The sequence below is a fragment of the Papaver somniferum genome, unplaced genomic scaffold (genome assembly GCF_003573695.1).
Source record: "Papaver somniferum cultivar HN1 unplaced genomic scaffold, ASM357369v1 unplaced-scaffold_22, whole genome shotgun sequence".
Classification (NCBI taxonomy): domain Eukaryota; kingdom Viridiplantae; phylum Streptophyta; class Magnoliopsida; order Ranunculales; family Papaveraceae; genus Papaver; species Papaver somniferum.
This window is the reverse complement of record NW_020632152.1, coordinates 2,612,815-2,639,380: the sequence shown is the minus strand read 5'-3', so window position 1 is coordinate 2,639,380 and position 26,566 is coordinate 2,612,815. Positions and strand designations below refer to the sequence as shown.

The 26,566-nt window shown below is 37.1% G+C and overlaps 1 protein-coding gene across 1 annotated transcript; it reads left to right on the top strand.

Moving 5' to 3' along the window:
- The first annotated feature begins 6,456 nt into the window (after positions 1–6,456).
- LOC113340593 lies at positions 6,457–11,639 on the top strand. The gene is made up of 7 exons (XM_026585717.1): positions 6,457–6,591; positions 10,023–10,109; positions 10,266–10,487; positions 10,612–10,770; positions 10,856–10,909; positions 11,036–11,182; positions 11,259–11,639. Exons 1-7 carry the CDS (start codon positions 6,457–6,459, stop codon positions 11,637–11,639), a joined length of 1,185 nt encoding a protein of 394 aa, XP_026441502.1.
- Positions 11,640–26,566: the final 14,927 nt, after the last annotated feature.

Below are 26,566 nucleotides of genomic sequence, written 5' to 3'. Positions count from 1 at the left end.
GTGGACGGCGTGGTCACAACAAGATTGAGACATAATTTGGGACAACTAAATTAGCCCTAAAAACAAACCACGGTTGTTGCACAAAGGAAACATATTGTGTGCCTGGGACTGTAGGATAGGTACGGCCTACACCAGATCTCCTTGGAGCATGGCCGCTAATGGGGGACCGGTATTAGCAAGGAGTACAGTTTCATATGAGATAAAAAAGTTATATTCGATCCTGACCGTCAGATCACTCAAACGGTATCCCTGGTAATATCGGTCCCCCATTAGCATCCATGTCCTTGGAGTCTCCTTTTATGTTGGGAGCATATTTACTTGACCAATTCTGGCACTTTTACCTTAAGTGACGTCCTTTTTGTATGAAGTTTAGAACATCCGATAATTTCTCAAGAAAAAATGTCAGAGCTTGCAATAATGAATACATTAAAATTTTGGAGTTGGATGTAAGGTATTTTTTTTTTTGTTGAAAAGACTGAAATCTATCTTACAAAAACAAATAGTTTTTAACTAATCCAACGGTTTTTAATGGGCGTTTGCAAGCTATCGACTACTCCGGTTGCTCAAAACTCATGAAAATGGGGGAGACAAATCGCGGCTGAAAGTCCTTCCCTCTTTGATGCCCTAATCCAACGTCCCTGCGTGTGTAAAGCTAAACTCATCAGTTACGCTTCTAATAATCAGATTTAATGGTATTAATAGCACCATTATTTCTCCGCTCATAAACTCATCTGTTACCCTTGAATTTGACAAAACTAGTCATGGCATGTATATTCTGGAGAATAGATATCTTCTTATTAGTAAATCAAATGGTTACAAAACAACCTGTTCTTATATGCGTGAACAGATGAAAATAAGGAAACAAGATAAACAAGATATTACAACATAAAGAGAATATACATGCCTAATGAAAACAATATATACTATCAAATAATATATAATAACATCTCAAATAATATCTCAACAAGATAATATCTTGGAGATAATATTTATAACACCCCCTCTCAAACTCATGATGGTGCAAAGCACATATTGAGTTTGGAAGCCAAGAACTTCAGACGAGTAGAAGGTAAAGTCTTAGTAAAAATGTCTGCTAGCTGCAATTCTGAAGAAACATGGGGCAATGAGATTGTCAAGTGTTTGAAGTGATGACGAACAAAGTGACAGTCAATCTCAATGTGTTTTGTACGCTCATGGAACACATCATTGTGGGCAGTATGAATAGCAGCCTTGTTATCACAGGAGAGTGGAGTTGGCTCAGATGATATAACTCCCATATCTTGAAGAAGCCACCGTAACCAGACAATTTATGAAGTAGTGTGAGCAAGAGCTCGATATTCAGCTTCAGCACTAGAGCGAGATACCACAGGTTGTTTCTTACTAGCCAAGAGATTAATGAGTTACCCAAAAATAGGCAATATCCAGTGGTTGATCGTTGATCAGTAACGTCATCTGCCCAATCAGAGTCGGAGTATGCACGAAGACGAAGATCCGAATTACTTGAGAAGTGTAAACCTTGATATAAAGTACCTTTGATGTATCACAAAATTCGAAGGAAAACAACATAGTGTGTTGATCTTGGATATGACATAAACTGGCTTACAATATGGACTGCATGGATGATATCTGGTCGTGTAATAGTAAGATAGTTAAGACTCCCTACAAGCTGACGGTATAGTGTAGGATTAGATAATGCTTTTCCTTCGTAACTGTTGAGCATAACATTCAGTTCTAGAGGTGTATCAACAGTCTTGCTATCAGTTAACCCTGCACGTTGAAGAATGCCAGTTGCATACTTAACTTGAGAAATAAAATAACATTAAAGGATTTATCGACTTCTATCCCAAGAAAGTATCTCAAGAGACCAAGATATTTCATCTCAAAGCAAGAAAATAGATGACGCTTCAAAGAAAGGATTTCCTTTAAGTCACTTCCAGTAATGATCATGTCATCGACATACAGAAGGAGAATAACCATTCCTTTCTCTGTTTTCCGAGTAAACATGGCTGAATCATATGCACCCTGACTATGTCCATACTGAAGAATAACATTTGAGAATTTTTCAAACCAAGCACGAGGTGCTTGTTTGAGACCATATAATGCTTTTTTAAGTTTGCATACTTGATTTGGAGCATGATGTAATCCAGGTGGTGGTTGCATATAAACTTCTTCTTGAAGCTCTCCATGGAGGAAGGCATTCTTGACGTCCATTTGGTGAAGATCCCAATTTTGAGTAGAAGCAACAGCAATGAGAGTACGCACTGTAGTCATGCGAGCAACAGGAGCAAATGTCTCTTCATAGTCTCCATATTCTTGTGTGTACCCTTGAGCCACTAAACGAGATTTACATCGTTCTATTTTTCCTTCTGAATTTGTCTTTATCTTGTAAACCCACTTGCTACCAATAACTGACTTTCCTGGAGGAAGATCTACCATGTCCCATGTATTTGCATTCTTGTGTGCTGTTAATTCCTCTCCCATAGAGTCTTGCCAGTCAGGGATTGCAACTGCTTCCCTATAAGATTTGGGTTCATGTAGAGGCAATATAGAAGATAAAGAACAATGATAATCAGAGTAGTTAGCTGGTGGTCGACGAGCACGAGGTGGCAGTGTTGTATCTTCAGTTGCAGGATTCCTTTCTGGGGAAGCAATGTCAGGATTGTCCGTAGAGTCATTGGTGACAGTTTCTAAGACTTCTGGAGATGGAGTAACTGCAAGCTCAGGAGTAGTGATAGGAATATTTGGATGAGATGTGATTACGTCTTCAAAAGGATCTATAAAGGAGAATGTTTCTAAACTAGATGTTTTTCTACTAGGAAGAGACCAGAATGATATTTTCTCCCAGAAGGTTATATATGTCTAGAGATACGCAATCTTCTACTTTCGAGATCATAACAGTGATAATCCTTTTGTTCTATTCCATATCCTAAGAACACACAAATAGTATTATTTTTACCTAGTTTGTTACGTTCTCGTTCAGTAAGAAGAACAAAACATGTTGAGCCAAAGACACGAAGTTCAGAATAATTTGGCGGCTTACCATAAAGACTTTCATATGGAGATATTCCTCCTATAACAGCAGTAGGAATACGATTGATGGTGTACACTGCTGTAAGAACAAATTCTCCCCAAAAGTTAGAGGGAACAAAAGCATAGAGAAGTTGAGTTCTTGTTGTCTCAATAATATGACGATGTTTTCTTTCTGCAACTCCATTTTTCTCTGGAGTTTCAGTGCAATACAAGTGAAGTTGTGTACCTTCGGATTTGAGAAAATCTCTAAAAGGATTTGAGATGTATTCGCCTCCCTGATCTGAACGAAAAGTTTTGATAGTTTTTCTAAACTGAGTTTTAAATTTTTAATCATCCTAGAAAAATCCAAGTATAGTTTTAGAAAATCTGCTCTTGAGTTGAATAAGTATATCCATGTGAAGCGAGTATAATCATCAATAAAAATCACATAGTATAATGCTCCTCCCTTGGATGTAATGGGATATTTTCCCCAAACATCAGAATGAATTAGATCAAAGGGTGCAGTGGATAAAGTAATGCAATTACTGAAGGAAAGAGCTGGTTGTTTTCCCAACTTACATGCAACGCAATGAGGTTCTTTTTCTACTTGAATAGACCCTAATAAACCTTTATTAATCATATAGGTAAGACGAGAAAAAGAAACATGTCCTAGCTTGGAACACCAAAACATAAATGGAGAAATAGTTGAAGGCAAAATAAGAGCAGATGCAACAACTTCTTTATTCATAAATTGCTGAGGAATGATAAGACTTTCAAGGAGATAAAGTCGACCAACTCTACGACCTATCCCAACTAGCTTCCCTGTCTTGGAATCCTGTATCACACAACCAGAAGGAAAGAAGAAAATATTAAGTCCTTGATCACACAATTGCCCAATGGATACAAGATTCATTCTAATCTTTGGAACAAGAAGCACATTAGGTACATATATCTTATTTGTAACCTTAACTTGGCCGATGTGAGTAGAAGATATTGCTGATCCATCTGCGGTATGGATATTAGGTGTAACAATGGGATGTTTATTCTCAAATAGAGTTGAATCAAATGTCATATGGTTTGATGCCCCTGAATCAAGAAACCATCCAGTTGAAAGAATACCTGATGGAGCTGAGAGAGCAGTAGCTGCTGAGTGATTATTACCAAGTGCTTGTTTGAGCATCTCCTGAATATCAGCTAGACTGGTTTGTGTGACTGCTGCTGATTCTGAACTTTTCTCAACTGCCTGTGGCTAATAATGATGTAGAAGGATCATATGATGATGTAGCTGCATGCTGCCTTCTTCTTTCTCTCATATTACTAGATGAAGGTGATGTACAGTTTTCTACAGTGTGTCCAGGTTCTTTGCAGTAATTGCAATGAAGCTGTGAAGTTGAACTTTCAAACATATCTGATATTGTTGTGTTAGGTGGCACAGTACAATTTTTGGATATATGTCCAGGTTTCTTGCAGTTATAACACACAGTTTGAGTTGTATCACGATGATATTTTTGAGAACTATAATGATTGTTAAAGCTTGTTCGAGAAGGTACTGCTAGTACGGTGGGAATATCAGGTTTAATGCGTTTCCTAGTTTCTTCAGTGATAAGTTCAGATAGTGCAGTCTCTACAGTTGGTAGGGGTGATCTATGAAGAATTGATGCTCTAATAGTTTCAAATTCATCTCTTAGTGCCATTAAAAGCTGAGCTAATCGTGATTCTTCCCTATATTTCTCCCATATTTCAATATCTGTTGTCCAGTTAGGCTCCATAAGAGATAACTGATTCCATATGACAGACATCTCAGAATGAAAATCAGAAATAGATTGATCATGTTGTTGTTTCAGAGATCTGATATCTTGTTCAAGCTTATAACGTTGAGCAAAGTTGATTTGGGTATACCTTTTTGAGAGAAAATCCCATGCATCCTTGGCAGTTTCAAATCTGGTAAGTTGCATGCTTATAGAGGTTATTACTGTGTTGCTTATCCATGTGAGTATCTTATGGTTGTTGATCTCCCAGGTTTCCATGCTTTCTCTTGCGGGCTCTTTATCCTTTTCTGTTACAGTTGTATCAGCAGCGTTTGGACGTTTAGCTGTGCCATCCATATACTTCCACATTCCTTTTCCTTTGAGTAAACTTCTCATAAGAAAGGACCAACGATTATAATTTGTTCCATCAAATTTTGTAGTGATGGGTTGATAGTCTTCTCGTGACATTTTGAGGTAAAGATAAAAGATGAAGATTTGCGGTTAGGATTTCTATAGTCTGTTATTGATAAGATAAATAGCGAAGACAAGTTGATTGATCAGTGCAAGGTTTTTGATATTTCAGAGTTTATGTTGCAGTGGAAGATGGTTTCTTAGATATTGTCAGGCTCTGATGCCATGACAAAACTAGTCATGACATGTATATTCTGGAGAATAGATATCTTCTTAATAGTAAATCAAATGGTTACAAAACAACCTGTTCTTATATGCGTGGTCGAGCATTTCTTCTTCTGCATTTTTTTTAGGTATGGTTTTGGTACTTTTTATGAGTAATCTCTTTGATTTTGTTGTTCAGTTCAAGTTATTTCTAAGAATTTTTGATGTAATAATCTTCTTTCTTCTGAACAATTTCTTTGATTTTGTTGTTTAGTTCAATTTTTTTTTTATGCAAGTTTGCATGTTAGGTTTAGAATGAGGAATTGTGGATGTTTTGTCTCTTCGCTGTTAGTAGTCTGATATAATTGGTGCTCGCATATGAAACGTTCTTTCAGACTTCTTTGTCTCGCTGGGGTTATCAGGTAATCTCTCAGTAGCAATATTTGTAATGGATTCGTTGAGACAACTAGCTATAACTTCTTAAAGCCTTTTGCGATTGTTATGCAGAAAACTAACCCGGCAGAATTAAGGGAGTTGGTTGTTCATTATGTGTTGCATATATGGTCCTCAACCGTGCTAATAATGTGAAATCTGGGTTGAAAAGTGTTTATGGTGCGCGGATATCTACAGTCATGTTCCTAACATTGAAATACCCATCACAGAGTATTGTGTTCATGCCATCCCATGTGGATGGATCCATGTGTTACTAATTTGAGCAGCGTATTATAGTTTTTTAATTGATTGGGTCGTTATGGTTTATGGTTCTGTTTCCAGGTCTTCACAATTGTTGCAGCTGATGAACACGAGATATAATTTTATTGGCTTTGAAAAGTTGGAGAAATCAGTTCGAGGTAAATACTAGATTTCCCGCCCATGAAGCCCCAAAGAGGTATAATTTGTCCACCCGATCGTTCCCCTTAATCCAGTCTGCTGTATATTTATACAAAATTTGCTCATTCTCTAGACAGAGAATCAGTAATTTTGTTCCATGTATTCGGAAAATCTACACTGTCCAGAATCTATAAACATGATTGAGATGATTCGAATGGAAAGCTTTAGTAGTTTGAGATATTGTATAATAGAAATGACAAACATTTGGTGCCCTTATTACAGCAGAACAGAGGATGCGGCAGTAGTTCATGCTAGAGATTTGGATTTGCCTCCAAATTTTATAGCCTCTGATTACAAACAAACTGAAAACATAGATTTGCATTTTCAAGTAAATTGTTATTATATGTGGTATTAATGTTGCTAGAGGAAGAGGTTTTTATTTGGAAGGGGTTGAGTACTTCTCAATCAGGAACTAATTCTATTTTAGATTTGCACATGCCTGGGAACTAGGAGGCAAAACTGCACACTGCTGCCAACTCCATTCAATGAAGAACTTTACAAGGTTAGAATTTTTCAAGACTTCCAAGTGTTATATGCATTTGATCGAGTACTGAATGTAATTTGCTGGTGGTTTTAGGTTATTACATTCCATCCGTTAAGTTATAGTACTGTGTTTTAATATGGAAGCTCCTTAGCTTTCTTTGTACCACTAGATTTAATTGAACTGCTTCATACTTTCCACCAATATTTTGACTGAATAAGTGAGAGTATGGGACTACGGTTTACTCAGACCTGTTTCGTTCATCTGTCATGCAATTGCTAACAATTACATCTATTTATGTTTTTGTCATCTTCTGGAATTATTGCACCACAAGCTGCAGGTGTTATACATACTGTTCTAAGAAAAACTTGATCAGATGAGACATAGTTTGAATCATTTTGGAACATGTTATTCATTCCAGGCATTCTAGAAAACATGACTAATAGTACACCCAATCTCCTATATTTGTATTACTATGTCCATTATATTCGTTTGAAAATTGATTGCGGAATATGTTTGTTTGAAAACTTTGCTTTTGTGGGAACTGATAAAAGCAACCCTTCTTAAAAAAATGTGATATTTGTTAGTCTTGGCCTTGAGCTTATTCATGTGTAGATAAGGTTACACATTTGTTTTATCATCATGAGAACTAATTTCGACAATTCCTAAACTCAAAAATCTATAAATTACTCTTGAAATTTGGCTATTTATGATAGTTTTGGTTGAACGGATTACTTTTCTTTCTCTCTTTGCTAGGATATAATGTCCAAAAGCTGGTTGTGTGCACAATTAAGACAGTAAATTAAGTTCTAATTTGCAACCTTGGACCTACTTCATTTGCAACTTTGGACCTGCTTCATTAGAATTCCATATCTAATGATTCTATTGTATTGTTTACTGAAAGATAGTGTACGGTTGCAGTGTTTGAAGGAGATGGTCAAACTTAACAGCTACATGGATGATTGTATTTGTATGAAAAAATTCAAAACCAACAGCTGCAAAATGTTGAAGAAAGAGGTAGAGAAAAAGCAACACCTATACTCAAGCTATAGTTTTGCTTACCAGGTTTTATTTTTCTCCGAGCTTTTTCATATTCATCTATTGCGACTGGAATTTTAAAATGTAGGAAATGATTTTGGGCACTCGGATTTTTAATCTCGAATTTGATCTAGCTATTTGGCAGTATCTTTAGAGGAAGTATACGACGGACCATACGGAAAACTGATAATAGTAGTTGAAGAATCTTATGACTGCATACCTACCAAGTAAGGATAAATAAACAACAATTGAACTTTGAACTGTATCTCGAATTTGTAACAAACATTTGTTGTGTGAGCAACTAGGACCCTTTGTTTGCTTAGGCAATTAACTAACTGGAACTATTTTAAATTCATTTGTTTCAATATCTAGAATATTAATTGAGCATGTAAGGGATTCGTTTGCTTGGAGAACAGTCTTTTTTGCCAAACTTTGTAACACAAAGTCGCAGGTTGTTTCCATGGAATCTATTCTGTTAAGGGTTCTTAACAAAAGTGACTGTTTGTACACCGATTATTCATCTTATTTTTAATAGAAGATCTGTTAATATATCAACGCATTGCGAAATTTCAGAAATCATTAGTTGATTGCAGAAACTTATCAACGGCTTCCACTACTTGGCTTAAAACACGTCAAATAGAAAGTCAATCACTGGACACCGTGCTGCAATCGATAGTTGAATGACGATAAACTCTCTTTGTGTCATGGACTCATGGAGTTCAGCCTTCAGTAAAAACTTGAAGAATAGCCTAGAAGTCTTCATCAACTCTTTGGATTCAATTTTGAACTTTTTAATAACATATATATTTGGAATTTGTGAAGTTCTATTTTTGGAAAGTCTAATAGTTCCTTCTTATTTTTGGATGTATTTCATCTTATATTTGTAATCTTTTACTTATCTAAGTGAAAACATCCTATTGAAATCTATGGGTTGATCGGTATATAAAAGTCTATGTATTTATTCTTCTGCTGGCATTTGTATGTTAGTATACTGACATGTAGCTTATATATAAGATGTTGTCTCAGTTACTTATGGTATTGGTTGTGATAACATGGTCAGTAGGGAATTAGGAACCATATAGTGCGGCTCAACTGAACTCCTCAATTATTGGCAGAGAAATTCCAGTATCCAAACTTACTACAAGATGATATGCTTGGTAATTTACTTTGTGTCACGCGAAGTCAAATCAAGCCAATCCCCGGACAAGCCTTAGGATGACTAATGACTACCATCATTTATTCATTTTCAATTGGATGTATTTCTTTTTGGATTGATTTCGAAATGATACTACATGAAATGCATTGAAAAAAGAAATTGATGTGATCAAAGAAATTGATGTGCATCATTTTAATAGACTTATCAAATCTTGCTACGGAGAAGCAAATAAAGACTTGATACTTGATAGAGGTATAATCAAGTAAAAATATTAAACTCGGAAACCAGCTTGGTTGCACATAATGCTTTAAGTTGACTTCGCCCCCATCTATGCAACAACATGGTTTCTTAACCAAGGATATATACTTGGGTGGAAATAAGAAGGAACGATCGTGTTTGAATGAATTAGTAAGGTCAGATTAATTAGTAACAACAGCACAAAGCCCGGGCTGTTATGGCACTGGTCATTTTTTAGTTTAAATACAAATATTAATATGATATTTATTGATCGACTTAAGGTAAAAGATAAAATCTCTTTTAAAAAGAATTGAATATTATACTAATATTTAATTGAACCTTAATTGCAAATACTATACTATTAATTGCAAATATTGTAGTTACTTAGTTTATTTATAAACGTCATTGTACCATTAATATTTCATTTAATATCAAATTTTATAGCATTAATATTAAATATTATAGGATTATAATATCAAACAATATGGTATTAATGTCAGAAAGTATATATAATCATTTGTTCAATCTTCTCCATTAACTATATTGCTGCTTCAAGAAAAAGGGAGAAAAAATCGCTTTGTTTGACGATGTCGATCTTTATTGGCTTGACATGCTGGCTACTCATATTAACGATAATCATCAATGAACACTTAGTTGAAGGAAGAGCAATCATAGATGCAGTGAACAAAGCAATAATAAAAACTATTAAGGTGAAATATCATTTTTACACACATTCTGGTGTATTGATTTTTATTTTGTAGAGTTAATCTTATGTTTTTAGATGTATTGATTGTTATTTTGCAGAGTTAACCTTATGTTTATGGATGTATTTATTTTTATTTTGCAGGCAGAAAATAATGAGATCATTGATTGTTATGATATATACAGACAACCTAGTCTTAATCATCCTTTGCTTCATAATCACAGAATACAGGTGTAATATATATACATACTTTTGTTGACAATATATATATATATATATATATATATATATATATATATATATATATATATATATATATATATGTATATGTCTGTGTTTTTATTTTAACTCTTATGAAATTATTTTATTTTTATTGTTATGAAACAGGTGAAACCAAATTCGTACCCGAAAGAAATGAAACCTAATAATTTCGGGACACTTCAACTTACACAAACTTGGCATCAATATGGATCATGTCCGGAAGGAACTATCCCTATAAGGAGGAAAGGAAAAAATTACGATCCAACAGTTTTGCGTAAACAGAATTATCCAAATTTATCATATAATAAAACTCTTAATACATGGGGAGGAGATCTAAGTGAACATGAGGTATACATAATCACAGACCATATATTGTTATTATTGGTTTACTTTACTCTGTGTACATGTATGTATATGATAATAAGAATGTTTCCTTTTCTTTTTTATATGTGCATAAAAATACATTGTTTAGTACGCGGTAATCGAGGTGAATGGACATTTTCTTGGAGCAAATGCGAAAATCAATATTTGGAAACCGGTTACGGAAACACCAACTGAAATGAGTATATCCCAAATCTGGCTTACAGCTGGTGAAAACGAAGTGAAAAACAGTGTTGAAACAGGATGGATGGTAACTTATATGCCAAAAATTATATACAAGTAACTTTATATTCTTTTATTTGGCAACATTGAATTTTATCTTTGTTTTTGATTAGGTGAGCCAACATATATATGGAGACGACCAGCCTAGATTTTTTATATACTGGACCGTAAGTATTATTACTTTTTACATTATACAAAATGTCTTAATGACGAGAATATCTTGAAAGGATATATATTATTGTTTGAAATTATTTTATCAAGTAGATCAAAACAATTGACTTCTTTCATTTTAGATGGACGGATACAAGAATTCGGGTTGCTTCAACCTCCTATGCGATGGTTTTGTACAAACAACATCAGATTTCTGCCTTGGTGGAAGTTTTACTGAGGTATCCACTTTCAATGGCAACCAGAAAGATGCCAACTTCAGTATTCACAAGGTAAGAGAATACAAGCAAGTAAATTTTATACTCATTATCAACTTTGCTTGATTCATAATGTTGAATAATTTGGCAGGACCAAATTGGTGGACAATGGTGGGTCCAAATACAAGGTAATCCGATTGGATATTATCCAAGTTCCCTCTTCACAGAGTTATCAATGACGTCAACAAAAGTACATTTTGGTGGAGAAATCACGAATCACAAGAGTAAAGGACGACATACTTCGACACAAATGGGTAGCGGTCATTTCCCTTCAGAGGGTAGATTGAAAAAATCGAGTTATTTTAATTGTGTTCAAGTAGTTGATGAAAACAACGTGACCAAGGATCCTGAAAATGTGGAGACAAGAGTTCCAAATCCAAACTGTTATGGCTTGGAAATTGACAATAACCACCATAATACAAATGGATACGGTTTTTACTATGGAGGTCCCGGTTATAATGCTAAATGTTAATGATAAAGTAGATTTTCAAAGAGTTTCGTATTTTAAAAATTTCTTATATGTAGAATGGATGATGATTTAATAAGATATATTGTAGTGGTCTATAACCGCTATTATTCGTAGGCTCTTATGTTTCAACTTCTAATTCATTTTTTCTTCCTTTGAATTAAGTTTAGATTTATTTCGTATTATTCGATTGAATCTCTTTTGTTATTCATTTATAAGTTTGTTCTTTTTTCTTTGTTTTGTTTAAAAACCCCAATAAAAAATTATTTTACCATTATACAGGAAAATAAAATTATTCCAAATATTAATATATAGGTAAAATGAAATACATATACAAAACATTTTTTGATATAATTACCGACAAAATTTACCAATTGGGAAACAACTTCATTATCCGATATCCTCGAATTCATAGCTACGAGAAGCTTATCGATGCCTCCAACATCCCTCTTCATAAAAATACATTCTTGATAGAACCACGACAAAGTTCTTTGCCTTGCGTCCATGTGTGTTGAATTTAAATGGCGTTTTGCACCAACAGAGAGTGCGTTAGTAATGAATTTAATATTTAAAGAAAAACACCATTGGGGAACTGATAATACGGTTATTAAATTGGTAAGCAGCTTTTGCAAGTAATGTTTGAAATACTTTACAACTAATATATGTCAAGATGATAAAAAGAAACATAACACTTTCGATTAGACTACTTATGAATGTAGCTGCATATTTTCTGACTACTACACCCAAGTAAGATTAAAGACTAAAAACTACTTAAACATACAAGATTCAACATGAACAAGATGTAAATAGCATGGAATGTAAAGATTGACACAAGCATATAACGTGGTTCTGCCATGAAGACATACATCCACGAAGAAGAAGATGTTTTCTTATTGATTATAAGGTCTTACCCTTGAAAGTGTTACAGATCTCTTCTAGATTTCTCACTTTCTCTCTATCTAAGTCTCTCTCAGGAATTTTCTGTAGAAAGACCATCTAAGATTACATAAGTCATCCATCTCCTGGTACATGTACTGGTATTTATAGACAGAATAAACTCATGGTCGATTGATCGTACGAGTTGGGTGAGCTGTCTTCCATCGTCATGGCTCCCTCGGACTCGTTCTATACCGTCCCTCGCGATGGCATACTTGGTCCTCCCTCCGAGTTGTCTCGCTCTCCCTTGGATTGTGCTTCCCTTCTGTGGAGATCCTCGTTATCCATCCCTTCTGGGTCGTAGTATAGATCGTCCGAGTCTTCCGTCACGATGCTCAACTACCCAAGTCTTGTTCTTATCCTTCATTAAATGCGATCTTACTTTTAAACCTGACCGTATGAGCAGATTAGACCTTTATACACACACGTCATTCATGTGGCGCTTGTGCAGTTGCCTCGACTGAGACAAACCCTTCTTTACAGAGGATGATTCAGTGCTCCAACCTCCTCATCTCACCATGTATTCATACCTTGGGATGTTGACACGTGGCCGTCGAGTATTTTACCCACACATTTTGCTCCTTTTCTTTGCAACTTGCCGAAGGAATAATGGGAAGAAAACTTTGTAACCGTCCCACCTTTTTCGACACGTGTGTACCTGTCCGCTCGTTTTAAGATATCTATTGGTTCTCTCAGATTTTCTGGGAACAGGATGTCTTTTCTTTTGTACTTTTCCTCCGGAATTCTAATCGTCTAGATTGCCGCGCATTTGACCTTCTTGGGTTTGGGAGATCTAGTTAGTTTTCCAAAGATTTCCTCTTCTATTTAAGAAGGGTCCTTTTGTGATGAGGGCATGATCTCCTTTTTTCTTCATTCTTTTCTCAGATGTATGCTAAATTTTTTTCCTCCTCGTCCTCCATGCGAACAAGGTAGTTGTTCATGTATTTTTTTTTACTATGATGGTATGTCCTCTCATTCATGTATTCCTTCGTTTTTATTGATCCTGTTCTAGATCATCATCAATGTCTTTTCGGAGAAACCTATCTTTTCGCATGACATCTTTAGTCTCGTCTGTTCGTCAAGTGTCTGCACCTCCTGTTATGGGATCTCGTATTTATCACTTATTTTCCTTTTACGGGCAAGATTCGAAATACTTCGTGTGTTGTGTTTCTTCTTACGATTGGCCTTGGGAACACTGTATGTGTGTGGTTGTTTGCGCATTTTAATTTTAGAAACATTTGCTGCTGGAGGTGCTAGGGTATAAAATACTATTTCTGTTTTCAAACGTATATATATATATATATATACCTTGCCCATGTTTTATGACGTAGCACCGGAGGCTTGTCATATGTTTAAAGCGGAGGGAAATCGATTGGTGGCTTGCTCCAGTCCAAAGAATGTGTGAAGAGAAGGGTTGGTTGTGCTCCCGCTCGTGGATGTCGCTTTGGACGAGGAACTAGTAGGTGAGGAACCCGTTGCTCCAAGCGAGGCGCGAGAACGATGTTCTTATCCGAAGGCATCGTGTAATTTGCAGCTCTGTACTGTTCAAAGTTTGTTTATTTGATTGCTTTATGCGAGTCGTATGTCTCGGAGGAGTGACCATATGTAATGTTGGTCCGATCATGGATGTCAAATCCAAGGAGTGATCAGTTCCTGTATTTGGATAAGGCACCACTTATATTATTAGAATTTTATACATAAGATCTTTTCCTTCGCGCTCTCTCATTTATTTATTTTTTTGGTTCCTTGTTTGGGAATGGATTTCCCCCATATGGCTTGTAGGGTGATACCTCGGTCGAGTGATACTTGCCCCACCCATGGGAAGGTATCTCGATTCTTGATATCTCCTACTGCGGAGGACATCACCCGATTCCGTGATCGTGATGGCATTACCTTAGGTCTGTGTCCGTGTCGGGTAGCTTAGGTAAAGTACCTGCATCATTCTGTGAAGAATGGAAGGTGTGGCTAGCACCGTGCCATAGTGGCTTATGGGATTTTGTGGTATGCAAGTATGGGGTAAAGTAATTAGCAAAAAAAATCAAAAAGGGAAAACAAAACAAAAAAGAACCGAAGTAAATCAAATAAACAAAGCAAAATTAAAATTAACACAAAAAGAGCAGTTTCATTATTTGTCAAAAGAGAACTTGGTAAGCTATGAGTACATTCTAGGAAGGTTCTATGACCTGTGTACAAGTAGGGATCGTGCCCCATTCTAGGACCGTTGGACGGTCTTCCTAAGCATTGTAAACTTTTAGGTATTTGATGTTCCATGGGCGTTCAAGTTCTTCGCCATTAGATTTGAGAAATCTGTATGCTTCATCCCCTGCCTTAGCTAGGACTGTTAGTGGGCCTTCCCATACGGGTGCAAATTTTCCTGACTCGCGTTGGTAGGGTGGAATCTTGCGCCAGACTTTATCTCCTGGGTTGAATTGTCTCTGGTGAACACGTTTGTTGTATTCCCGAGACAATTTTCTGTGATAGTTTTCTATTGTTTGGAGAGAAATTTCTCTATTTTCTTCCAAATCGTCCAGTTTGGAGAGTATCATGTCCGAGGTCAGGTTTCTCCCATGCCTCGGTCTTCGTTGTGGGTATCATGGCTTCTGTTGGTATGATTGCCTCTGTGCCATATGTGAGGGCGAAGGGAGACATTCCTATGGCTTCCATTTTAGTGGTTCGATAGGCCCATAGGACGTTGTGTAGTTGTTCACACCAACTGACTCCATATCCGCCAAGTTTCTTCTTGAGGATGTCGGCGATGGTTTTGTTTGTGGCCTCTGCCTGGTCATTACTCTCAGGATAGATTATCGTAGACTTTTTTTTTTCTGAACTTGAAACAATTGAAGAGAAGGTCGATGTTTTTTCCTCGGAGTTCCGCCCCATTATCAGATACAATTGCGGTTGGGATACCGAAGCGACATATAATATCCTCGAAGAGGAATTTAAAGACATCATGGTCTTTTATGTGTATGAAATCCGAGGCCTCCACCCATTTAGTGAAGTAGTCTGTGGCCACAATTAAATACTTTATTTGTCCAGTACCGGCTCTTAGGGGTCCGACAATATCAACCCCCAATTTGGCGAATGGCCAAGGACTTAGAACGGAATTTAAGTCTATTGAAGGTGCATGTCTTCTTTTGCCAAATTTTTGGCACTCTATGCAAGTTTTTGCCATTTGCTTTGAGTCCTCGTTCATGCGAGGCCAAAAATACCCCTGTAGTCTCGCTTTGTGAGCGAGGGATCGTCCTCCACTATGGTTTCCTGCGTAACCATAGTGTATTTCTTTTAATATGGTCTGTCCTTCCGCAAAGGAGAGACATCTGAGGAGAGGCCCAAGGTAGGATTGTTTGTATAACACGCCATCGCGGAGTTGGTAGTTCCCAGACCTTGATATTATCTTGTATGCAATTAGTTGATCGCTTGGGAGGTATCCGTTAGCTATATACTTGATGATTGCTGTCCTCCAGTCATCCTCTGGAAGACTTTCCTCCTGGTCTACTGAGTCGACAACGAGGATGTCCATGTTTCCTTCCAAGAGGATGGAGGGGAGTAGGACCCTTCCAATTCTGACATTGGTAGCTTCAGGGTTAATTGTCATAGAAGCTATGAATGCTAAGGCATCAGCATATCTGTTGTTGATTCGATTTAAGTGGCGGAACGTGATGTTTGGTATCTGCTCGATGTAGTGCTTGGTGAGTTGAAGGTATCGCTGCAAATATGAATCCGAGGCTTGGTATGTTCCATCTATCTGCCGGATAATGAGTCGTGAATCACTTGTGAGACGCACATTATGGATGCCCAGCGCGATGATTACTCGGAGGGCATGTATTACTGCCTCGTATTCGATTATATTGTTAGTGGGAGGGAATTCGAGCCTTAACCTGTAGACGATCCTTCGGCCGGTTGGGGTTGTGAAAACCATTCCGATGCCTGATCCTTCCAATTACACGACCCATCAACGAAGACTTCCCATCGGTTGGGGTCTTCGTAGAAAAGTAGACCGGGAGGATCCTCTAACTCTTCTTCCATCCCTGGGATTTGATGAGTGCCAAATATTGTATATATTTATCCCTTTTTGTTGGCATTTAACTCATCTTTTGTGCATTAATTCTACATTTTATCCCATATTCTGTATTTTCATTGTTTTCAAGAATAAATATTTTTATTAATTAATTTTGCATTTTTAGGTGATAAATAAAGTTTGGATGACTTGCGGAGCAAAAAGAGCAGAAAATTAGTGAAAAGCCGGGAGAAATCACGCAAGGAAGCCGCGAAGAATGGTGCGCACAACCTCATTTTCTACACACAAAAACGCCTCCGTTCTCATCCATCAGATCAGTTCTCAGAAGCATCCGATGGTCGCTCCTTCATAGAGCATCAAATTTTAGTGTTTTGAAACTTTCTATGTCTCTACACTTTGTCTTTTGGGTTGATCCTCAACTCTTTAGATTGTTAGTGTATGGTGAATTTTTTGTATATAATCCAGTAGCTAAAATTTCTTAAAAGACTCTTTTGTTCCTTTTGTATATATTTTGCTAATCCAATATGATCTCGGCTGAAATATGTTGGATTTTTGCCTTGAATAACGGAGTTTTAATCGAGCTGCCGCCGTACAATCGGGTATTCTCTCTCCTTTTACTCTACTCAGCATGTCCCTTTCCATATGTTGCATTTTAATTCTTTCCATATTTTGAAACATTGAGGACAATGTTTAGTTTAGGTTTGGGGGTATAGAGTAGATACCATGATAATTTGCCATAATTGAAAACGAACTCCTTCTTCTTTTTGAAAAAAAATTCCAAAAAAATTGAAAAATCAAAATTCAAAAAAATTAAAAAAATTGAAAAAAATCATAAAAAATGGAGCTCATTTACCTTGAAATGTTGACTCTTGTGCAAATATGTATTTTTATTAGGAGTCTTAGTCTAGATATTTAGGCACCCTGATTCTAGCACAATTCACATAGTGATAAGAAATTTGCACGCGCACGATCTACCAATACATGTATGGCCTCGATCTTCAAGGTGTTGGATAGGAAGTTACGATTGCCAATCACTTTAGAATACTGAACGAAACTTGACTAGCTTGTTCTTTGGTTGGTTGGGATAGAAGGTGGAGGTTACATTAAGAAAGACAACCATCGAATTTAACTGGGTGCATCAAAAAGGGCTACCTCTTGCAAAGTGTCATGTAATCTTTTGTTTCTTTTTGTATTTGTATCAAAAGTGTTTCATTGAATTAAAAAAAAAAAAAAAATCGATGTATATATTCAGAGAAAAAAATATCAGAAAAATACCAAAAAAATCAAGTATTTATCAATTCCATCCTCTCTTGTTGCAAAAATAAAAAGAGAATAGTCAATGTAAATAAGAGTCATGTAAAGAGTCATCTTTTGTTGTTTTTTTTGTAATAAGCAAGGAGGGTGTATGCCATTGATGTACAACGCGAGTAATTGTGAAATACCTCCAACTCATTCACAATTCTCGTAAAGTCCGGACAGCTAGCTAGATTTCGACCTCAGTTCTTAGCCTGAGAAACTATCTCTTGGTGATTAGTAGTCATAACTTCAGATCTTTCTTTACACATGTGTAGATACACTTTACACTCTTATCACATGTCTTTTTTTGTTATCAGTGCTAGGATTGTGCCTTCGATAGCTAGATTGACATCTCCATTTTGCTGTGAGCTTAAACTGTTTTGCACATGTCACATTTGATGGAATATGAGCTTATATTTTGACCTAGAACTTTGTAGGTACGTTCTAAGCAAACCTTCACGAGACTTCAACTCGTCCACTAGGGACACTTAGTGGTTTAAAAGGCTTAGTGCATACGCTAAATGCATTCGAGAGACCAGCGACAGTGGTATAGTTAGGATTTCCTTAGTTTTTTTTTACTTGAGGACAAGTAAAATTCAGGTTTGGGGGTATTTGATGAGTGCCAAATATTGTATATTTTTATCCCTTTTTTGTTGGCATTTAACTCATCTTTTGTGCATTAATTCTACATTTTATCCCATATTCTGTATTTTCATTGTTTTCAAGAATAAATATTTTTATTAATTAATTTTGCATTTTTAGGTAATAAATAAAGTCTGGATGACTTGCGGAGCAAAAAGAGCAGAAAAGTAGTGAAAAGCCGGGAAAAATCACGCAAGGAAGCCGCGAAGAATGGTGCGCACAACCTCATTTTCTACACACAAAAACGCCTCCGTTCTCAGCCATCAGATCAGTTCTCAGAAGCATCCGACGGTCGCTCCTTCATAGAGCATCAAAATCTGAAGTCTCTGCCAAGCACCACAGCGCTGAAATTCCAAGCCTTCAGATTAGATGGTAGTTGAATCCAACGGTTGCTCCCTTGCTGTTCATCAAAGTTTGATATCTCCGCCTTACACTACAGCACCTAACCTAATCTAGCACCGTTCGTTTCGTTGTATCCCTTCATCCGACGGTCGCTCCTCGCTTGCCTCCGCATCACCGTCCGATCTACCTACCATCTTCGCATCCCGCAGCTCAGAGTCACAAAACATCAAAATTTGATGCGCCCGCTCACACCCGAGCAACCTAACCCTATACCCATCGCCAAACACTCCCCTCCTTCTTTCCATCGACTTCTTCCTTCCTTCTCCTCTGCAACTGCTCCACCACCAACTCCACAACTGCTCCACCGTACCACCATGTCCGCCACCACCACCAACTCTCCACTGTCACTACCAAATACCACATCATCACAACCACCCTATCTCTCTACCTATCTATTCCATCAAGCTCTCCCCTATTCTAATCCCTAGGTAAGAGACTGATGAGATAGATCGAGCTAGAGAAGCTAGAAAAGGCATGGGAATGAAGCTACAATGTCAGAGGAAGAATGGGTCGAGTTTAATTTGATGTTGCTACATCAAAAGGTAAAAAAATCAAACCCTAGGTCTGTAAAATTAGGGTTTCGAAATTTGGGTATTTGTATGCTATAAATAGAGAGTGTGTAGAGCAATTTGAGGGCGTTCTTGGGCTAGCCAAGATTCCCCCAAATTTGGGTTAGTGTATGTTTAATTTTAATGTTCAATTTCAGTTACAAATCAATCCTTGTTCATGTTTATCTCACTGCTAGAATCACTGTTAATGTTTATATTTGTTGTTTAAATGTCTGTTAGTATACTATTTAGGTTTAATTCCATGTTATTTCACTGTTAATGTTAGTTAAATGCTCACTGTTAGGATTAATTCACTGTCATGTAATGTTAGTTTGATGGAATGCTAGGCTAGAAGCCTTTGAAGCACTGAATTGATTGAGTAATGGAAGAAATCAGTGCTCATAGCAAGCTGATTATCTTGCCATTCCATTTTTGTATGCTTAGGTTGCACTGATTTGATTGAGCATTGGGAGAAACTAGTGCTCACTAGTGACAATGAGCAAGCTAGTTCTCTTCCCACTCTAGATGAATGCCTTAGCCTTGCTCTGTTAGCTTCACCATCTCCCTTGCCCTTGGCCTTAGGCCTTGGTTCATTTATCTTGTTCACACTGTTTTCTTCATTGTCATATTTCTTTGCTGTCTAGTATTTCCATTGTTGTTTTTACTGCATTTGCCTTTGTTTTATTGCCTTGCTTTCCCACTGTATGCTTCCCTACTACTGCTGTTTTCTTCCTTGCTTGTGCTATTGCTGCTACTTCTTTTCTTGTTACTTCCCTTGGCTTGCTGCAACTCTGTTGCTGCTGCTGTTTTCTTGGCCTTGCTGTGCACTTGCCTCTGCCTTGCTGTTCTTGTGCTGCTACTACTTGCATTGCCTTGTGCTGCTGCCACTTCTTCTCCTGCATCTGAGTTTCTGCAGCTGTTGCTGCCACTCCACTTCCCTTGCAGCTGTCTGCTACCCTGCTGCTGCTGCTTCCTCTCCAAAGCCCAGCCCACAGTCCACTGTTAGCTCAATCCCATTGAGCCCAAAAGCCCAGAGCACAACTTGAGCTCACCAGAAGACCAAAACAAAAGCCCATTGTAAATTGTTGAAAGACCACAGGCCCAGCTCAAACCAAAGCCCAATTCATTCAACTGTGGGCTTGACCCAAAAGCCTAACTCAAAAGACTAAGGCCAGTTCATTCTTAGGAATAAGGCCAAAGCCAACTTCAATCACAAGCCCATTTACACTTCAAAGACCAACTAAGCCCAACAGCAATTTAGGAACCCAATTAGCTAGAAAACTCCAAACACACCCGATCTCTGTGGATCGACCCGTACTTGCACGAGATACAACTGACGACCGTGCACTTGCGGTATTACTGTAGGCCACCGTTTTTATTGCGCTTAATTTTATACATATCTCCGGGCCCACCAAGTTTTTGGCCGGGGATAATTTTTAGGACCTTTTAGAAGCCTACCAATTTTTGGCGCCGCTGCCGGGGATTGGTGCTGTGTTTTTCTTTAGCTATTTTGTATTTCATTTCATAGCATTTGCATCTGCATCTGCTTCACTTCATTTGCTGTTGGACCTGCTGTTCTGAACCTGTTTTTCCTCTGCTGGGACGCCACCAAGGAAAAGAACCAAAACCCAACTGGGTTTTTGCAACAATATCAGAGCAGCTGGGCTGTGCTAAAAAGGTAAGCCTAAACCCATTCCATTAAGAGAACCCAACCTGTGGGATTCCAAATTTCTTTAATTGTGGGCTTGTAATAATTAACCCAATTTTTTGGGCTTTTTATTTTTTTATTTTGGGTTTGTAATTAATTATTTTTGGGCTTGTTGTTTAATTTGTGGGCTTGTATTTATTTTGTGTGGGCTTGTTTAAATTCTTCCATTGGACTTGTATTTTGGACTCTGGGTTTAAACCCAGCTGAGCTTGTAACCGATTGTGGTCTTGCTTCCACTCAAGAGTGGACCTCGAAACCAAAGTTTTAAAACAAACGTCGGGCCTTAACCAACTGGGCCAAATTAAACTATCAAAATTAAAACTTAGTGTTTCTTGAGCCGCAGCCTTCCTTCCATTCCATTAGAGGACCAACAGTGGGCTTGCTCCCATTTCAAAAACCAAATTTATTTTCTTCATTTTTTTCTGTTAAAAAAAAAAAAATAAAAAAAAATAAAAAAAAAAATAAAAAAAAAATTTCTTTTGCTCCCAATTTTAAAACCAAATTTCTACTTTGCTCCCATTTTTAAACCAAATTTTAATTTTCAAATGTCTCCCACCAAAACCAAATTTTTCCCAAAAATCCAAACCCATCAAAAACCAAATTTTTGAAAACCCATTTAAAAACCAAATAGTGGGCTTTGTGTCATTTCAAAATGGGCCAACCTCGTGCTCTCCATGAATACATGTATCCGTCAATAAAAATTCCATTATCATGTATTGTATTACCTCAAACCAATAACCCTTTTAAAATAAATGCAAGCATGATACAAATACTTCCTATATTTCGAGGGTTCGATTCTGAGAACCCCTATACTCATGTAAGAGAGTTTGAACAAATTTGTCGGACTATGCAACCTGATCATATGTCCGAAGACTCTCTGAAATTGCGTTTGTTTACATTTTCTTAAAGGAAAGGGCCAAAACATGGTTTTACGGTTTGAGACCACAATCAATCAACACTTGGGACCAACTCACAGATCTATTTTTCAAAAAATTCTTTCCACATCATAGGACCATCGCTATTCGTCAAAGTATCAATTGTTTTGTCCAATTGGATGAGGAAACTGTTTTTCACTATTTTTAACGTTTTAATGAATTGTTGAGTGAATGTCCGCACCATGGAATTGAGAAGTGGAGACTTGTCGTCATCCTCTATGAGGGACTAGACTTTAAATCTCGAACCATGGTTGAGTCTATGTGTAATGGTGAGTTTATTGATAAATCTGTGGATGATGCATGGAATTTTTTAGCCGAGATTGCATAGAAAACCCATCAATGGGAATCCGTTAGGGAAACAGGAACAACACCACATGATATGATTCACCCCCATGAATTAGAGTTTTATTCTTGTAATAGCTCCGACCTTAGGATTGAAAATTATCCTAGATTGCAAAATTCCTATCATGATGATGATGATGATTATGATGTTATGTTAGAAGAACATGTCTATACTGAAAATGTTATGGAACCTCTGGGTTCAAATACATTAAGCTTATCTGCCCCGACCTTAATGCATGATATTTCTTCTAGTATTCCATGTGATGTTTCCCCTGATGTGCCGATACACGAGAATAAATCTGTTGATGATGTTGATAATTCTGATTGTGATCTTTCCAATTTGATTGATGATTGTGAGCATGATGTGACATGTGTAGATGAGTTAGGAGATTTTGATTTGATTGATAATGATATGCCTATTCTTCTACCTAAGTCACAATCTGATGGCCTTCCACCCAACCTAGATTTGGTTTGTACCCATATTGTCAAACCGATTTTTCTGAAAATTCCTAATCTAGGATTGGAACTGTGTGCTTCCCAAGTCCTCTTGGACTATTTTGCTTCAAAATATAACACTTTTAAAGAGCCACAGTTGGAATGCATTTCTTTGCCCATCCCTAAAACAGTCCATTATGAGTTAGACCTTTTGAATCCTGAACCCCTAAAATTAAAAGATTTTGTGCTTAAAAGTAAACCTGTTGAAAAATTTTGGTTCAGGGGTGATTCATTCGGTTTTTCACTCTCACCCCCATTTAAGTCCAATTTTAGTGTTTTGAAACTTTCTATGTCTCTACACTTTGTCTTTTGGGTTGATCCTCAACTCTTTAGATTGTTAGTGTATGGTGAATTTTTTGTATATAATCCAGTAGCTAAAATTTCTTAAAAACTCTTTTGTTCCTTTTGTATATATTTTGCTAATCCAATATGATCTCGGCTGAAATATGTTGGATTTTTGCCTTGAATAACGGAGTTTTAATCGCTTTCGCCGCGTACTCGGTATTCTCTCTCCTTTTACTCTACTCAGCATGTCCCTTTCCATATGTTGCATTTTAATTCTTTCCATATTTTGAAACATTGAGGACAATGTTTAGTTTAGGTTTGGGGGTATAGAGTAGATACCATGATAATTTGCCATAATTGAAAACGAACTCCTTCTTCTTTTTGAAAAAAAATTCCAAAAAAATTGAAAAATCAAAATTCAAAAAAATTAAAAAAATTGAAAAAAATCATAAAAAATGGAGCTCATTTACCTTGAAATGTTGACTCTTGTGCAAATATGTATTTTTATTAGGAGTCTTAGTCTAGATATTTAGGCACCCTGATTCTAGCACAATTCACATAGTGATAAGAAATTTGCACGCGCACGATCTACCAATACATGTATGGCCTCGATCTTCAAGGTGTTGGATAGGAAGTTACGATTGCCAATCACTTTAGAATACTGAACGAAACTTGACTAGCTTGTTCTTTGGTTGGTTGGGATAGAAGGTGGAGGTTACATTAAGAAAGACAACCATCGAATTTAACTGGGTGCATCAAAAAGGGCTACCTCTTGCAAAGTGTCATGTAATCTTTTGTTTCTTTTGTATATGTATCAAAAGTGTTTCCGAATCAAAAAAAAAAAAAATGTCAAAAAAAAAAAAAAAAAAAGAGAAAAAAAATATATCAGAAAAATACAAAAAATCAAGTATTTATCATTTCCATCCTCTCTTGTTCCAAAAATAAAAGAGAGTAGTCAATGTAAATAAGAGTCATGTAAATAGTCATTTTGTTGTTTCATTGTAATAAGCAAGGAAGGGTGTATACCATTGATGTACAACGCGAGTAATTGTGAAATACCTCCAACTCATTCACAATTCTCGTAAAGTCCGGACAGCTAGCTAGATTTCGACCTTGGTTCTTAGCCTGAGAAACTATCTCTTGGTGATTAGTAGTCATAACTTCAGATCTTTCTTTACACATGTGTAGATACACTTTACACTCTTATCACATGTCTATTTTTTTTGTTATCAGTGCTAGGACTGTGCCTTTGATAGCTAGATTGACATCTCCATTTTGCTGTGAGCTTAACTGTTTTGCACATGTCACATTTGATGGAATCTGAGCTTATATTTTGACCTAGAACTTTGTAGGTACGTTCTAAGCAAACCTTCACGAGACTTCAACTCGTCCACTAGGAACACTTAGTGGTTTAAAAGGCTTAGTGCATACGCTAAATGCATTCGAGAGACCAACGACAGTGGTATAGTTAGGATTTCCTTAGTTTTGTTTTACTTGAGGACAAGTAAAATTCAGGTTTGGGGGTATTTGATGAGTGCCAAATATTGTATATATTTATCCCTTTTTGTTGGCATTTAACTCATCTTTTGTGCATTAATTCTACATTTTATCCCATATTCTGTATTTTCATTGTTTTCAAGAATAAATATTTTTATTAATTAATTTTGCATTTTTAGGTAATAAATAAAGTCTGGATGACTTGCGGAGCAAAAAGAGCAGAAAAGTAGTGAAAAGCCGGGAGAAATCACGCAAGGAAGCCGCGAAGAATGGTGCGCACAACCTCATTTTCTACACACAAAAACGCCTCCGTTCTCAGCCATCAGATCAGTTCTCAGAAGCATCCGATGGTCGCTCCTTCATAGAGCATCAAAATCTGAAGTCTCTGCCAAGCACCACAGGCTGAAATTCCAAGCCTTCAGATTAGATGGTAGTTGAATCCAACGGTTGCTCCCTTGCTGTTCATCAAAGTTTGATATCTCCGCCTTACACTACAACACCTAACCTAATCTAATCTAGCACCGTTCGTTTCGTTGTATCCCTTCATCCGACGGTCGCTCCTCGCTTGCCTCCGCATCACCGTCCGATCTACCTACCAGCTCCACATCTCACGGCTTAGTCTCGCTAAACATCAAAAATCGCTGCACCCGCCTCACACCCGAGCAACCTAACCCTATACCCATCGCCAAACACTCCCCTCCTTCTTTCCATCGACTTCTTCCTTCCTTCTCCTCTGCAACTGCTCCACCACCAACTCCACAACTGCTCCACCGTACCACCATGTCCGCCACCACCACCAACTCTCCACTGTCACTACCAAATACCACATCATCACAACCACCCTATCTCTCTACCTATCTATTCCATCAAGCTCTCCCCTATTCTAATCCCTAGGTAAGAGACTGATGAGATAGATCGAGCTAGAGAAGCTAGAAAAGGCATGGGAATGAAGCTACAATGTCAGAGGAAGAATGGGTCGAGTTTAATTTGATGTTGCTACATAAAATTAGGTAAAAAAATCAAACCCTAGGTCTGTAAAATTAGGGTTTCGAAATTTGGGTATTTGTATGCTATAAATAGAGAGTGTGTAGAGCAATTTGAGGGCGTTCTTGGGCTAGCCAAGATTCCCCCAAATTTGGGTTAGTGTATGTTTAATTTTAATGTTCAATTTCAGTTACAAATCAATCCTTGTTCATGTTTATCTCACTGCTAGAATCACTGTTAATGTTTATATTTGTTGTTTAAATGTCTGTTAGTATACTATTTAGGTTTAATTCCATGTTATTTCACTGTTAATGTTAGTTAAATGCTCACTGTTAGGATTAATTCACTGTCATGTAATGTTAGTTTGATGGAATGCTAGGCTAGAAGCCTTTGAAGCACTGAATTGATTGAGTAATGGAAGAAATCAGTGCTCATAGCAAGCTGATTATCTTGCCATTCCATTTTTGTATGCTTAGGTTGCACTGATTTGATTGAGCATTGGGAGAAACTAGTGCTCACTAGTGACAATGAGCAAGCTAGTTCTCTTCCCACTCTAGATGAATGCCTTAGCCTTGCTCTGTTAGCTTCACCATCTCCCTTGCCCTTGGCCTTAGGCCTTGGTTCATTTATCTTGTTCACACTGTTTTCTTCATTGTCATATTTCTTTGCTGTCTAGTATTTCCATTGTTGTTGTTTACTGACTTGCCTTTGTTTTATTGCCTTGCTTTCCCACTGTATGCTTCCCCTACTGCTGTTTTCTTCCTTGCTTGTGCTATTGCTGCTACTTCTTTTCTTGTTACTTCCCTTGGCTTGCTGCAACTCTGTTGCTGCTGCTGTTTTCTTGG

Bases quoted from the DNA above. Each gene is read 5' to 3' on its own strand.
- LOC113340593 (XM_026585717.1), top strand. From the start codon at position 6,457: ATGACAAACATTTGGTGCCCTTATTACAGCAGAACAGAGGATGCGGCA. The intron at 10,110-10,265 runs GTGTAATATATA...GTTATGAAACAG, and splicing joins TTCATAATCACAGAATACAG to GTGAAACCAAATTCGTACCC. The intron at 10,488-10,611 runs GTATACATAATC...TACATTGTTTAG, and splicing joins GAGATCTAAGTGAACATGAG to TACGCGGTAATCGAGGTGAA.